Source organism: Corythoichthys intestinalis, chromosome 3 (genome assembly GCF_030265065.1).
Source record: "Corythoichthys intestinalis isolate RoL2023-P3 chromosome 3, ASM3026506v1, whole genome shotgun sequence".
NCBI lineage: Eukaryota > Metazoa > Chordata > Actinopteri > Syngnathiformes > Syngnathidae > Corythoichthys > Corythoichthys intestinalis.
Window position 1 is genome coordinate 59252441 of NC_080397.1, and position 15833 is coordinate 59268273.

General features: G+C 39.5%; 1 protein-coding gene across 1 annotated transcript in view; it reads right to left on the reverse strand.

Moving 5' to 3' along the window:
* si:ch211-225b11.4 (thyroid adenoma-associated protein homolog) overlaps positions 1 to 15833 on the reverse strand; it is an 89933-nt gene that overhangs the window by 20432 nt on the left and 53668 nt on the right. Inside the window, exons 20-25 of the mRNA XM_057831137.1 lie at positions 13719 to 13823; positions 13400 to 13600; positions 13161 to 13311; positions 12830 to 13076; positions 5902 to 6138; positions 5629 to 5833 (exon numbers count right to left, since the gene is read on the reverse strand). Of these exons, the coding sequence (XP_057687120.1) occupies positions 5629 to 5833; positions 5902 to 6138; positions 12830 to 13076; positions 13161 to 13311; positions 13400 to 13600; positions 13719 to 13823 (1146 nt within the window). The remainder of the gene's footprint in view (positions 1 to 5628; positions 5834 to 5901; positions 6139 to 12829; positions 13077 to 13160; positions 13312 to 13399; positions 13601 to 13718; positions 13824 to 15833) is intronic.

Sequence of the window (15833 nt, forward strand, 5' to 3'; positions counted from 1 at the left end):
TGATAATGATGACATATTCAATAGTATTTAGTTTTCATTCATTTTTAATTAATATTGTAAGGCTTGCTTGGCGGCGAAAAATTAGACACGGAAGTCGTGGTATTTTTCTCCCTCTTTTTACTCTGCTTACCGCCAACAACTCCGCCCCCAAAGAAAAAGAGGCAACGATATAGACCCCAATCACCAACGTCACACAATAATCTTAATTGCGGTTGTCAGCCCAAAATCTTCTAAATATATATTAAATGCATCTTACCAGATATAAAATGACTACTACATAGTCTGTGGTGATCGTTTGGTGCCCAGATTTCTTGTCGAATTACAGCAGTCCATCTCGCTCTCATCTTCGGGTCTCTCAGAATACGGTAGAACTTCAAGTCTCTCCGTCTATCTTCTCTGTTACTGCAACCAACCGCCACACACGCCTTCACCATTTTGATTATTAATGTTAACGAGCAGAAAAACACGCTGTAATAGGAGGAATGTACGTAGCGGTAATGTGTAAAGATGACAAGCTGACACACAATATGGCGGCTCCAGTCAGGGGGGGCGGAGTTGTGACGTCATGTGATTGGGGTCTCTACACAGGCGGCAATCTAGTCCACCAATTGGATGACGCGCTGGCACACCGGGTGCACCAATAAGAACCTCGCGTTGATGTGTCAATCACGGCGCCGCCGCCAGACCCCGGTGACGCTACAATATCCTGACAGAAGAGCCAACGACGTCATGCATTAAGAGAGACTATAGCTAATTAATATGCCCAATCGCCACCCTTGTGGTCTGGGGTGTGAATTGCAACCTGTCAAAATGACGGACGGACTTCAGTTTTTTCCGTCACCGTTTTAAAAAAAACGGTCAACGACGGAAAATATCCGGTTAACTCTCTTTGATTGCAGTTGCCAGATCATCCTTGTAGGTGATCACCTTGCTGTGGAGCATTGTTTTCAATTTCCACCACAGGTTTTCAATAAGGGTTGAGATCTGGGCAGGCCATGACATTGCCTGGATGAGTCTTTCTCCAAGGAATGGTTTAACAGTTTTATCTCTGTGTCATGATGCACTGTCATCTTGGAAAATGACAAACATATTTTCAATGAAGGGATAAGAAAGCTGTCTTAAATTTCAATGTAAACTTTTATTGAAGATTTAACCATAGCCATCTCCCCAGTGCCGTTGCCTGACATGCAGCCCCATATCATCAAGAACTGAGGGAATTTGGATGTTTTCTTCAGGTAGTAATCTTTTTAAATCTCACTGGAACGGCACCAAACAAAAGTTCCAGCATCATCACCTTGTCCAATGCAGATTCTTGACTCATCACTGAAAATAACCTTCATCCAGTCATTCACAGTCCATGATTGCCTCTCCTTAGCCCATTGCAGTCTTGCTCTTTTCTGTTTAAGTGTCAATGATGGTTTCCTTTTAGCTTTCCTATATGAAAATCCCATTTCCTTTAGGCAATTTTGCACAGTTCTGTTACATACTTCAACTCCAGCTTCCTCCCATTTTTTCTTCATTTGTCTTGTACATCTTCTGTTGTCAAGATATATGGCCTTTAGTTGTTTGTCATGACGTTTGTATGTCTACCAGTACGCTTACCTTTAACAACCTTGCCATGCTGTTTGTACTTCGTCCAGATTTTTGATACAGCTGGCTGTGAACAGCCGACATCTTTGGCAAACATTCGTGTAGCGTTACCTTCTTCAAGAAGTTTGATAATCCTCTCCTTGGTCTCAAGAGACATCTCTCTTGTTTGGAGCCAGAATACACTTGGTCCAGCAACCCTCCAAGATGTTATAATTGCACTGTTTCTAACTGCTGACTAACGAGCAGATTTAATCTGAGTCAGGGGTCCAATCAAGGAAAGGAAATTGACTGGGTGTGTCTGTATTTTGTACTCAAAATGGAGTGATTCCACATTTTTTCTTCAGAATGGAGTGATTCTATATTTTCCTGCACTAGCTCTACAAAAGTAACATTTACTGCCCATCACAATAATTTTTATTCATTTTTTTTAGTGTTTTCTGAATGCTAAAGAGTTGCATTTTTTAACATTTTTTTTTTTCAAGCTTTTTATCCAAGTTTGTTCTACACAGGGGTCGCGTTAACGGAATATTTCCCGTCGTTGACCTGTTTTTTAAAACGGTGACGGAAAAAACTGAAGTCCATCCGTCATTTTGACAGGTTGCAATTCACAGCCCAGACCACAGGATGGCGAGTGAGCATATTAATTAGCTATTGTCTCTCTTGATGCATGACGTCGTTGGCCTTACTCGGAAAAATGTCCGAACTAGCATTCAGGTGTAGCAAACACTGAACCGTTAGGAAGCTTTGGAGAGCATTGTCTAAGGCTACGTTCATTCTACAGGTCTTAATGCACGAATCCAATTTTTTTGTGTTTTTCCGACTCGAGTCAGGCATTAACTTGACAGTCTGAACGGGGCGAGTCGCATAGAAGTAGACCATTTCAAATCCGATCTGGGTCATTTTTGTATGTGGCTTAAATCCGATCTGGGCCATATTTTTCCAGACTGTCGCGGCGGTCTGTACCGTCCAGTGTCCCAAATCCGATTTCAGCTGTGCGTTATTAGCGCCTAGCTTGCAGTGAACACGGCTTTTGGGGAAGGGCCGGGCTTGACAACAGTCATAAAAAAATAAAAATGGGTTGAGGATAAGCATGAGAATGATCAGTTTTCTCTCTGCTCTATCTGAGCTATATTTCAACATTTCCTACACGGCCGAGAGTCGGGAGAGGGGTCTGGCTGCAGCCCGTCTTGGAGAGTCGGGGCAAACTGCCCGTATGTGTGTGTGACATGCATGGACAGTGCGTGCATGCTGTCATTCCATATAAACTGTGAATATAAGCCTAAACGGGGATTATTTATGTTTGTTATTTGTCTCCTCCTTTTGAAAAGCAAAGATGATATCCCTGGAATGACGGATGACTTGTCATTTGTTTTGATGCTTCTGCGCACCGGCGCGTGTCGGACTGCGAATTAGAGCGCATGCGTAATACTTGAATGGTTTCAATTGACAAAAGCAGTCTGAACGGGCACGCCAAAAAAACGGATATGACAAAAAAATCGGATTTGTGCATTAAGACCTGTAGTATGAACGTAGCCTAATTGAATGAGCAGGGATAAATAGCTTGGAGTCAGAAGTACGTGCGCTATTCTCAAACCTGAACGCACCCAGAGTCTTGGATGACAAATCAACAGAGCAGAGAGTAGACACAACATGGCTGGTAGTTTCTTCAATTTATTCAGAGTTGAGTAAGTAACGCACCGTTTTTGACCAACACTGCTATTGAATATGTCATTATTATCATTTTAAAAATTTAAGTGACGGGTATAAATAGATTATGACCGGATATTTATGATCCTGTCAGTCAAAATGACAGACAACGAAAAAGTCTAGCGCAACCTCTGGTTCTACATAATAAAATGTCTGAGTGAGTGCTCGTCCGAGATGGTGATTCCATACTTTTTTGCTAGTGGTTATTAGGGTTGTTCCGATCATGTTTTTTTGCTCCCGATCCGATCCCGACCGTTTTAGTTTGAGTATCTGCCGATCCCGATATTTCCCGATCCGATTGCTTTTTTTGGCTCCCGATTCAATTCCGATCATTCCCGATAATTTTTCCCGATCATATACATTTTGGCAATGCATTAAGAAAAGAATGAATAAAACTCGGACGAATATACAGTATAGATTCAACATACAGTACATAAGTACTGTATTTGTTTATTATGACAATAAATCCTCAAGATGGCATTTACATTATTAACATTCTTTCTGTGAGAGAGATCCACGGATAGAAAGACTTGGGACTTTGTGTGTTGTGACTAAATACTGCCATCTAGTGTATTTGTTGAGCTTTCAGTTCAGATGCTGCAGCATGCCCAAAGGCATGATGGGAAAGTGGAACCATGATGGGAAGTAAAACCATGACTGTAAGTCATGCTAAGAATGGATATACCATCTCTGCTTTGGAAAATAAGATATGGAGTAATGACAATGATTTTAGCCACCTTGCTTCTCCACATTGTCTCCCATGACATCACTAATCATAGGGAGATCATTTGCGAGGTCTTAATTAAATGAGAGAAATTAATAAGACTATCAAAAATCACTCTACTCAACTATTACTGACTTTTATCTCTGCATGTAGCTAAAATAGCGGTACAACAGATTGAGTGTGGTATTGAGTGAAAGAGCCATACAGTGCAAGTATTAATAACATAAATACTCCAACGTGACTCATTTATCAACCAAGTAGATGCTGCCATATTCGGGATATTTATAATAACCCTATGTTAAGCCTAAACTAAAGACTGGATGAGTATAACATATTGTGTCTGTAACGTTAAAAACAATTAGAAAACGATTTATTAAAATATATATATGGCAGAAAACACTGAGGGGACTTGAAGTTCCGCTCTGAGACCCCCAATTTGGCCAGATTTCAGAATTGTCCGATATGAATCTGTGATACATCATTGGAAAGCTAAAAATCTCAATTTTCTGGGGGAAGAAAAATTTTGAGCAGGAGGGCATTTTTGAAAAAAAAACATTTTTTAAACAGCAAAACCATAACTGGAGGCGAGAGCAGAATTAAAGACGCCACGATTTTAACGACATATTATCGCGAACTTACCTTGTTTCGATCCAAAAACTCCATGTAGCATGTATCACTGAGTGTCAAGACAGAGTTTTGAATGGCCACAGCCAGATTTTTGGGGGATTTTATGGGTGAAACATGGTGATATAACAACGGTAACGATGCAGAAATCGCAGACAACAAGGAGTGGTTGAGATTTTCTTTTTCATATAGTTACCCATTCAAATGTTATTTTTCAAATTTTCTTTGTTTGGATCGATAATTTATCATCTAATATATCGGGGAAAATGCAACAGTAACAAAAAAACATACAATCAAGCGATAGTTATGAGGTAGATATCCGCGACTTTTTTACAGACGCCAAATTTTTAATTGTGACGTAATTCATTTAAAAGTTTAAAATATGCAAGTGAATAATTTTTTAAAGTCGTTTTCTTTTTTTAACTAAATATTAGACATCAATTAATGATTCTAAGCTAAAAATGACAGACATTTTGAATAATAAATATAATTATTTACCTTCTTTTCATGGCTAGGTTGAAACAAAAACGGCTGCGCGACGTCTGTAAACGGGGTTTTCCAGGGTAAAACGGGCAAATTAAAAATAGTTCGGGGGCTTAATGAGCCATGAATCTGCTATGGCAGCATATAAACATATTGTTCTATCAAACACAACAGTTGTTTTGACTTAAAATACAACAGTTTCTCTACAAGAGGAGTGCAAGAGCAGAAACTGCTTTTTCAGTCTTGTCTGTGTTTTCCGCCATATATTAAAAAAAGGCATGGCCGATAAATTTTTGCCGATTCCGATACTTTGAAAAGGACGTGATCGGACCCGATCCGATCGATCGGGACATCTCTAGTGGTTATATATTCTGAATGTGTAGTCCATGACTCTCTGTTCTACAACAGCAAGTTAGCATTAAAGCGTAATCATAACATGTTTTCAGTTCAAATGTGATCCATCAAAGTATGCATAAACAGATCACCACCGTATCACATACCTGAAGCCCATGTTGGGGCTTGTGAAGCTCACATTTAAGAATGTCAAAGAGCTTTGACAGAAAAGTCTCGCAACAAAATCCCCTTAGTGAATCCACCACAGCAACATATGCCGCCCTCACCAGCGGGCAGCGTTGAGCATCTGTGGAAAGCCAAACTGATGCCTCCACAGCACACACTATGGAATCAAGCTCTACTGGAGGCCCACTGTAAAGAAAGTGAAGCCAGAAAGTCAAAGCTGGATGGAATGAATGTGACATAGTATATTGTCTCACCAGTCTTTGCCGAGAGCTCTGTCCAGGAGAGCGTTTATGTGCAGCAGTTGCCCGTGGAGCCCGTTGTGGCAGCAGCTCTGAGGTGTGCGGGGCAACCCGGCCGTCAAATTGATAAGGATGTTCATGTACTCTGAAGGGGGAGTCATGGCGACTAAAGCCTTGGAGGACATCACTCTCACGCAGTAAATAGGACTGGCAGAGAGCTGGAGTAAAGGAGACAGGAAATCTGCCAAAGTGCTGGTGGGGTAAACAGAGAGAAAAACAAAAATGTTGCCTGAAAAAAATGTTTAAGATGAATGATTACCTAATGAATTCAAACACAACTAAGGAGTCAAGCCTAATGTAACCTTAATAACCGACACTTCTGATATCAGTGTTGTTTTTGGCAGCCCTTTTAATTCTTGTCTTAGCCTTTTGGACGATGATACTTATGAGTAGTACTCATATTTTAGTCTAATGCTGCAACGATTAACTCGAGAAATTCGATTGGTAAAAAGCTTTGGTCTTCTTTGGTTCTCTCACCTCCAGATAGGGTTTTGCTGCTTAAATTTTTTTTTTAAACGCCCTCCTGTTCAAAATTTTTCTTCCCCCATAAAATTGAGATTTTAAGCTTTCCAATGATGTATCACACATGCATATCGGACAATTTTGAAAGTTGGCTAAATTGGGGGTCGCAGAGCGGAACTTCAAGTCACCTGAGTGTTTTCCGCCATATATACAGTATATATATATATATATATATATATATATATATATATATGTGTATTAGGGGTGTCAAACGATTAAAAATTTTAATCAAGTTAATTACAGCTTAAAAATTAATTCCTCGTAATTAATCGCAATTAATCGCAATTCAAACAATCTATATAATATGCCATATTTTTCTGTAAATTATTGTTGGAATGGAAAGATAAGACAAGATGGATATATATATTCAACATGCAGTACATAAGGACTGTATTTGTTTATTATAACAATAAATCAACAAGATGGCATTAACATTATTAACATTCTGTTAAAGCGATCCATGGATAGAAAGACGTGCAGTTCTTAAAAGAAAAATGTTAGTACAAGTTATAGAAATTTTATATTAAAACCCCTCTTAATGTTTTCGTTTGAATAAAATTTGTAAAATTTTCAATCAAAAAATAACTTAGTAGCCCGCCATTGTTGATGTCAATAATTACACAATGCTCATGGTGCTGATACCCATAAAATCAGTCGCACCCAAGCGCCAGCAGAGGGCAGCAAAACTCCGCAACACACAATTAACAAGTGGGCCTTTCACTCTACTGTCATTTAAATCTGTCTGAGCTGGGCAAGTGCGTTAATTGCGTCAAATATTTTAACGTGATTAATTTTAAAAAATAATTAACGCCCGTTAACGCGATAATTTTGACAGCCCTAATATATATACAGTACTGTGTAAAGGTTTTAAGCAGAACACCTGCCTAAAACCTTTGCACAGTACTGTATATTTTTATTATGTATATACAGGATATACTGTATGTATATATTTTCCCCAAGTGGAAGCTTCCATGATCATAATAAATTTAATAATTAAAAAAATATATATACAGTACTGTGCAAAGGTTTTAGGCAGGTGTCCTGCCTAAAACCTTTGCACAGTGCTGTATATACAGTATATGACAGAATTATAGATGCCATGACTTTAAAGAGATATCGCATACTTACTTTATGTCAAGACACAGCTGTGAATGGCCACAGCTGGATTTTTGGGGGATTTTATGGGTGAAACATGGTAACATAACAAGGGTTGCGATGCAGAAATTGCAGACATCAAGGAGTGGTCCAGATTTTGTTTTTCACATATTTATCCTATTTAACGTTCATCAACTTTTTTTTCTTTGGATCGATTATTTATCATCTAACATATTGGAGAAAATGCGACAGTAACAAAAATAAATAAATAAATCAAGCCATAGTTATGAGGTAGATATCCGCGACGCCATTTTTTCCATTGTGACATAAATTGTTTCAAAAGTTTAAAATATGTGAGTGAATAATTTTTTTAAGTGTTTGTTTAAACGAAATATGAGACATCAGTTAATGATTCCAAGCTAAAAATGACAGACATTTTGAATAACAAATATTATTATAATAGTTATTATAGTTTTATTGTTGGGTTGAAACAAAAGCTGTTGCGCAACGTCTGCAAACGGGGGTTTTCAGGGTAAAACGGACAAATCAAAAAAAAAAATTCAAAATAAAAAAAAGCTGACACTGCTTTTTTCAGTCTTGCCTGTGTTTTCTGCCATATATAAATGTAAATAAGCTCCGCTTCTACTTCTAAAAGCGAAAAACCAGGGATCACTGTATTTCTAATAACATAGACTTCATAATATATTGACGGGACACAGGGTGGGGGCCAATAAATAGGGGGCCTTCATTGTTGGCATGGCTCTCAAAGCTGACCGAGTAGAATCACAGACAGAGCTTTTTTCATTGAAAATTCTTCTGAATAAATACTTAAATCCTTGAATTCTTTATACGTATGGATGTAAAGCCCTCGATTCTTGGTTAAAAGCAAAAAAACTGCAGTTAGCATTTATTTTACATAAATATGTCAAAGTACGATGCTAGCCTCTTAGTAAATGTAGCGGCCGCCTTATGTAAACAGAGCTTTTCCGGGGAAAATTCTTGTGAACAAATGCTTAAATCCCTGAATTCTTTACAGATATGGATGTTAAACAGTCTCAATTTTTGGTTAGAAGAAAAAAACGGGGAGTGAGCATTTATTTTACGTAAATATGTCGAAGTACGATGCTAGTCTGTTACTAAATGTAGCGACCGCCTTATGTAAACAAAGCTTTTCCAGTGAAAATTCTTGTGAATAAATGCTTAAAGCCCCGCATCCTTTATAGATCTGAATGTAAAACAGTCTCGATTCTTTGTTCAAAGAGCAAAAAAACGGGGAGTTAGCATTTATTTTACAGAAATATGTCAAAGAATGATGCTAGTCTGTTAGACAATGTGGCGGCAGCCTTACAACAGGTACAGCTTTCGTACTTCTTCAACCTAAATCCGGCGTTGGATTGTTGCATGCGTCGCTGCGATCGACTGCGAAAAACTGAAGCGGAGTGTCGGATGGCCCCCTACTTGAAGGTGTAGCGCGGTGAAGGTGGAATCTGACCCGGCAATATTTTTATGACGTTTATGCTATTAGAAACACCTCATTATATAATGCAGTGCACTTGAACAACTAAAAATTACAAACTCAATACTTAAAGTTACGTTTTCTGAAATAATGCCAATCAAAAATTGGGCATTATTACTAGGGTTGTTCAGGTTTTTTTGCTCCCGATTCAATTCCAATCATTCCCGATAATTTTTCCCGATCATATACATTTTGGCCATGCATTAAGAAAAAAATGAATAAAACTCGGACGAATGCATACATTCAACATACAGTACATAAGTACTGTATTTGTTTATTATGACAATAAATCCTCAAGATGGCATTTACATTATTAACATTCTTTCTGTGAGAGGGATCCACGGATAGAAAGACTTGTAATTCTTAAAGGATAAATGTGACTTTGTATATTGTGACTAAATATTGCCATCTAGTGTATTTGTTGAGCTTTCAGCAAATGATACAGCATCCATTTAACTTCTGCCCAAATGCATGACGCGAAGTGCAACCATGACTGTGCGTAGGGGCACCAATCGATATATCTTCTCTGCGTTGGGAAAGAACATAGGGTGTTAAGAAAATGATCAACGACTACCTTTCTTCCCCACATTGCCTCCCACGTTATGATTAATTGCTGAGAGGAATTGAAAGGCTTTAGCCACATAAAAAATGGCTCCAAAGACTGTCAAAATTCTCTCATTATACACTGCCTTTTAGCGCCATCTATAGGTAAAACGGCGCCTTTATAGATTGAACGCGACAATGCGTGAGTGGGTCGTGCAGGGCATGCGTTAATAAAAAATTAATTACCGCCGTTAACACAAAAAATTTGATAGCCCTACTATGAGTCAAAACTACTCTGGATAAGTGTAAGACATTTTGTCTGTAACGCAGGGGTCGCGTTAACCGAATATTTTCCGTCGTTGACCGGTTTTTTTAAAACGGTGACGGAAAAAAAAAGTCCATCCGTCATTTTGACAGGTGGCAATTCACACCCCAGACCACAGGGTGGCGAGCGAGCATATTATTTAGCTATTGTCTCTCTTGATGCATGACGTCGTTGGCCTTACTCGGAAAAATGTCAAGGCAACTGAGTGTCCGAAGTTTATTCAAAAAGACCCAAAACGACGATGGTGTTGATAAAAGAGGTGAAAAAAGGGGGACTGATGCAATGGAGAATGAAGGATGACAACGAATCAAGTGAATCACCGGTTCACTCCTCACTGCGGCGAGCAGTTGAAAACACCGCCAATTACCAAGAAGGGCAAAATTGAAAACACGGTGAAAGCGGCATAAAGCCAAAAAAGCGGACCAGACGAACCAGAGCCTGAAATTATTTCAAGGAAAATATCGAGGGTCCCACCACTGAGTGTACTCTTTTTGCTAAGCTGAGCTCGCAACCATGGTAGCACGTCGGCTATGAACGAACACTTGACGCGCCATCACCCAGGTTTCTTTCGGAAGACAACAGGAAACAACAAGCTAGCGGATTGTAAGTCTATACAACTTTCTAACGACTTTTTTAAAAATTGAAGTTGCTTTTATGTGCTTCGTATCAACGTGCATTTTTATTTAATAATAATAAAAAATATATATATATATATATAATGGAATCATATAATATTTTATTATTAAATGTATTAGGATCATGGAAGGTCCCACTTGGGGGGAAAAAAATATATATATATATATCCTGTATATACATAATAAAAATATATATGGAAACACAGCACTGGCCTGCTTACTGTAATCCATGACTTCACTAACGTTAGTTACTTTATATTATAAAGTATTATTGTGTATATACAGTGCCTTGCAAAAGTATTCGGCCCCCTTGAACCTTGCAACCTTTCGCCACATTTCAGGCTTCAAACAAAGATATAAAATTTTAATTTTTTGTCAAGAATCAACAACAAGTGGGACACAATCGTGGAGTGGAACAAAATTTATTGGATAATTTAAACTTTTTTAACAAATAAAAAACTGAAAAGTGGGGCGTGCAATATTATTCGGCCCCCTTGCGTTAATACTTTGTAGTGCCACCTTTTGCTCCAATTACAGCTGCAAGTCGCTTGGGGTATGTTTCTATCAGTGTTGCACATCGAGAGACTAACATTCTTGCCCATTCTTCCTTGCAAAACAGCTCGAGCTCAGTGAGGTTGGATGGAGAGTGTTTGTGAACAGCAGTCTTCAACTCTTTCCACAGATTCTCGATTGGATTCAGGTCTGGACTTTGACTTGGCCATTCTAACACCTGGATACGTTTATTTTTGAACCATTCCATTGTAGATTTGGCTTTATGTTTTGGATCATTGTCCTGTTGGAAGATAAATCTCCGTTCCAGTCTTAGGTCTTGTGCAGATACCAACAGGCTTTCTTCCAGAATGTTCCTGTATTTGGCTGCATCCATCTTCCCGTCAATTTTAACCATCTCCCCTGTCCCTGCTGAAGAAAAGCAGGCCCAAACCATGATGCTGCCACCACCATGTTTGACAGTGGGGATGGTGTGTTCAGGGTGATGAGCTGTGTTGCTTTTACGCCAAACATTATCGTTTTGCATTGTGGCCAAAAAGTTCAATTTTGGTTTCATCTGACCAGAGTACTTTCTTCCACATGTTTGGTGTGTCTCCCAGGTGGCTTGTGGCAAACTTTAAACGAGACTTTTTATGGATATCTTTGAGAAATGGCTTTCTTCTTGCCACTCTTCCATAAAGGCCAGATTTGTGCAGTGTACGACTGATTGTTGTCCTATGGACAGACTCTCCCACCTCATCTGTAGATCTCTGCAGTTCATCCAGAGTGATCATGGGCCTCTTGGCTGCATCTCTGATCAGTTTTCTCCTTGTTTGAGAAGAAAGTTTGGAAGGACGGCCGGGTCTTGGTAGATTTGCAGTGGTCTGTTGCTCCTTCCATTTCAATATGATGGCTTGCACAGTGCTCCTTGAGATGTTTAAAGCTTGGGACATCTTTTTGTATCCAAATCCGGCTTTAAACTTCTCCACAACAGTATCTCGGACCTGCCTGGTGTGTTCCTTAGTCTTCATAATGCTCTCTGCACTTTAAACAGAACCCTGAGACTTATCACAGAGCAGGTGCATTTATACGGAGACTTGATTACACACAGGTGGATTCTATTTATCATCATCGGTCATTTAGGACAACATTGGATCATTCAGAGATCCTCACTGAATTTCTGGAGTGAGTTTGCTGCACTGGAAGTGAAGGGGCCGAATAACATTGCACGCCCCACTTTTCAGTTTTTTATTTGTTAAAAAAGTTTAAATTATCCAATAAATTTTGTTCCACTTCACGATTGTGTCCCACTTGTTGTTGATTCTTGACATAAAAATTAAATTTCATATCTTTATGTTTGAAGCCTGAAATGTGGCGAAAGGTTGCAAGATTCAAGGGGGCCGAATACTTTTGCAAGGCACTGTACATATAGTGACTGCATCATGATATAGTCATTTTAAAAATTTAAGTGACGGGTAAAAATAGATTATGACCGGATTTTTATGACCCTGTCAGTCAAAATGACAGACAACGAAAAAGTCTAGCTCAACCTCTGCTGTAACGTTAAATACAATTAGAAAACGATTTAAATGAAATATATATCTATATTAAAAAAGGAATGTCCGATATTTTTTTTGCTGATTCCGATACTTTGAAAATGACGTGATCGGGACATCTTTAATTATTACAGTTATTGCAAAGGTTTCTTTTTTTTTTTTTTTTTTGGTAATCTTTATGCCTTTTAAAATATGACCTTACTCTGTTGAGTCCTGGATGCCGGGCTGCAGTTGTGATAAAAGAGTAAGAATGGGGTATAGTGAGGGGTGAAGGGGGAGTCTGGCTTCATGAGGTGGACACTGGAGGTCACAAGCTGCCTCTCGGAGCTCCGTAAGTAGGAAAGGTTGGAGCTTGGAGTAGTGGTGGAAGAAAGCAATGGGGGACATGCCATGTTTAGTCCCACCCACACTGCTAGGCCTCTGACCGAGCATCCGTGAGCAAAGAGAACCTGGTTTAAAAAAGTTTGCACATGCAAAAATAGTCTCACACCAAAGAGGAGTACCATAATATTAAGAATGTGTTTAGATCCTACTATAAAGCTGCAAGGCTGCATTCCTCATCGCCCAGCAGGGAGAACTGAGCAGAGTGAGTGCCAAAATGGTGACAGTGGGTGCAAACTTAAGGATGGCAACACCTAGGCCGGATCCACGCACTAGAGCCTGCAGAGTGTGAACTGCACACACCTGTGATGGGCAAACGGAGCATTATACACATCTGAATACATGGTGTTCTTACAACTGGTTTGTCTTGAACTAAGAAAACTTCCTATACCTGAGGGAGGTCCCGGGTCTGGTCCCAGTTCTCAGCTAGAGGGATTCTCGCAGTGTCCAGTAAAATTTGCATGCTATGTGCTAAGAGTGGCCGTGCTTTACTGGCCTCCTCTGCAGACAAGACACACAGGATGAGCATAGGCAATCCCGCAGCCCGCCGTGTTACTGAGGTACAACTAGGAGAAGTCACAACTAGTAGAGCCTGAGGAAATTACAAATGGAGATTGAAATGGTTAGAAAGACATCCCTTGTTTAAGTTAGTATCGTTTACAGTACATTTATTCAGCCATCTCACATATGAGAATGAAAAAGCAATTTACCTGCTGGAGCATGCGAAATGGAATGTTCCTAATTCCGGGATCATGGTTGCTGAGTAGAGCTGAACAGAACTTGGTGAAGCCCATACAACATCCTTCTACTGCTCCCTGGTGGAAAAAGAATAGATTTTCTACTGTATTTCCATTCATCCAAATCCAGTGAGGGTTTCCCCTAGGATTTTTTGAAGCTGCGGTGGTGGGCTGCATCGAAGTCGGACCGCCTCACCATGTCGTGCCACGGCAAAATTGCGTCATATCATGACGATTTCCCCCCCCCCACATTTTGTTTCCCAAGAAGAACCATAACAAAGATTTATTTGAAATATTTAATTTGCCAGGTACATGTACATAAAATGTGTAGCTGATTACAGCTACATTACCCTACATAATAATACGACTTTTTTTTTTCCCTCGTAGCAATAGTACAACCAGGGGTCATGTTAACCGAATATTTTCGTCGTTGACCGGTTTTTTCAAACGCTGACGGAAAAAACTGAAGTCCGTCATTTTCACAGGTTGCAATTCACACCCCAGACTACAGGGCGGCGAGTGAGCATATTAATTAGCTATTGTCTCTCTTGATGCATGATGTCGTTGGCCTTACTCTGAAAAATTTCAAGGCAACTGAGTGTCCGAAGTTTCTTCAAAAAGCCCCAAAACGACGATGGTGTTGATAAAAGAGGTGAAAAAAGAGGGACTGATGCAGTGGAGGATGAAGGACAGCCTCTGCAGCAATCCCACTTGAGACATTTGATTATGCACAAGCGGGCACGCAATGGCATACCGCACGCAGGCTATTTTTAGACAGTGACGTCGCATCGTAAAGCGAAAGTAAAGCCGAAGTGGGACATTATAGACCCATCCTCGCATACACCCAATGTAAAAAGTTCTACTTTTCTCCGGTAATCTTTCAAAAACGATCATGCCGATCATGCATTGCTTTTTTGGAACTTGTAGAAACGACTCTAGACATTACGACACATGAAGGATGTTTTCTTCATACGTTTACGGAAACCAAAAACTCGGGAGGAAAAAATGTGAAGACCGAATCAACTCGCGTGGACTTTAACACCAACTCGGCGAATCCATTCACGTTTCATATGCAGTAAACATTATGTTGGGTTGGCATGGTCTTTCAGCAGACAAAGAGGTAAGCCATTTTTATATTTTTAACTTCTTTTTTTAGCGTAACGTTGTGGCGTACTGCTTCTGTCTGACAATGAATGACCTGAAAAGAATTACAATGTTATTTGACTGCCACTGTTAACCGTTTCTGTTATATATATAAAAAAAACAACTTTAGTTAGTGGGAAGTGTAAATAAACTATAGGATTAAGATATGTTATCAATGAAAAAATTACAAGTGTTCGTTGGCTGTCACTGAGTAGCACTTGCAATCGCTACACAAAGCTAACTAAATTACCCCCAAGAACGGTAAGAGACATAGGACAACCAGAGGATATATAAGAAAGACAGGGCTGATGGTAAAGGATAGCTTGTTGAAACAGGAGAATGTCATTGTCAGTCGCGTCGATAAAAAAGCTAAAGCTTTGCTTAGGTCGGCTCGTTTTTTTTCGTCTTTTTCAACCTTCGACACTAAAGCCATCTCTTTAACTGAACATTTTTATGTTCTTCCACATCTTTGCCAGTCAATTTGGCACCAGGCACATCATTTTCGGAGAGAATTGGTAGGTTTAGCGCTGTAAACATCTCCTTCGTACACGATTTCCATTCATTTCCTATTAGGGACAAATGGTGGCTTTTCCCTACTTAGCAACAGTAGCTAATGTTATGAATATTAATGAGCGGAAGTGACGTGTTGCTTGCGGTACACCATTCAAGTCCATGCGCACCAGGAGGAAGGTGTGGAGACTGCGTTCAGGCCACAGCAGGTGAACTGTTAATTTCCTTGTTCCATATGTAGCCTACCTACTGGGGCCACAGTCAGCTGTTTTTGTCACTGCGGGGAAAAAGTTAAATTCATCTGCTTGATGTGTGATGGCACGGTGTGGATTCTCTGTTAAGCTTGTTCGGACAGAATATTAATTAAAAATGAATGAAAACTAAATACTAGTGAATATGTCATTATTATCATTTAAAAAATTTAAGTGACGTGTA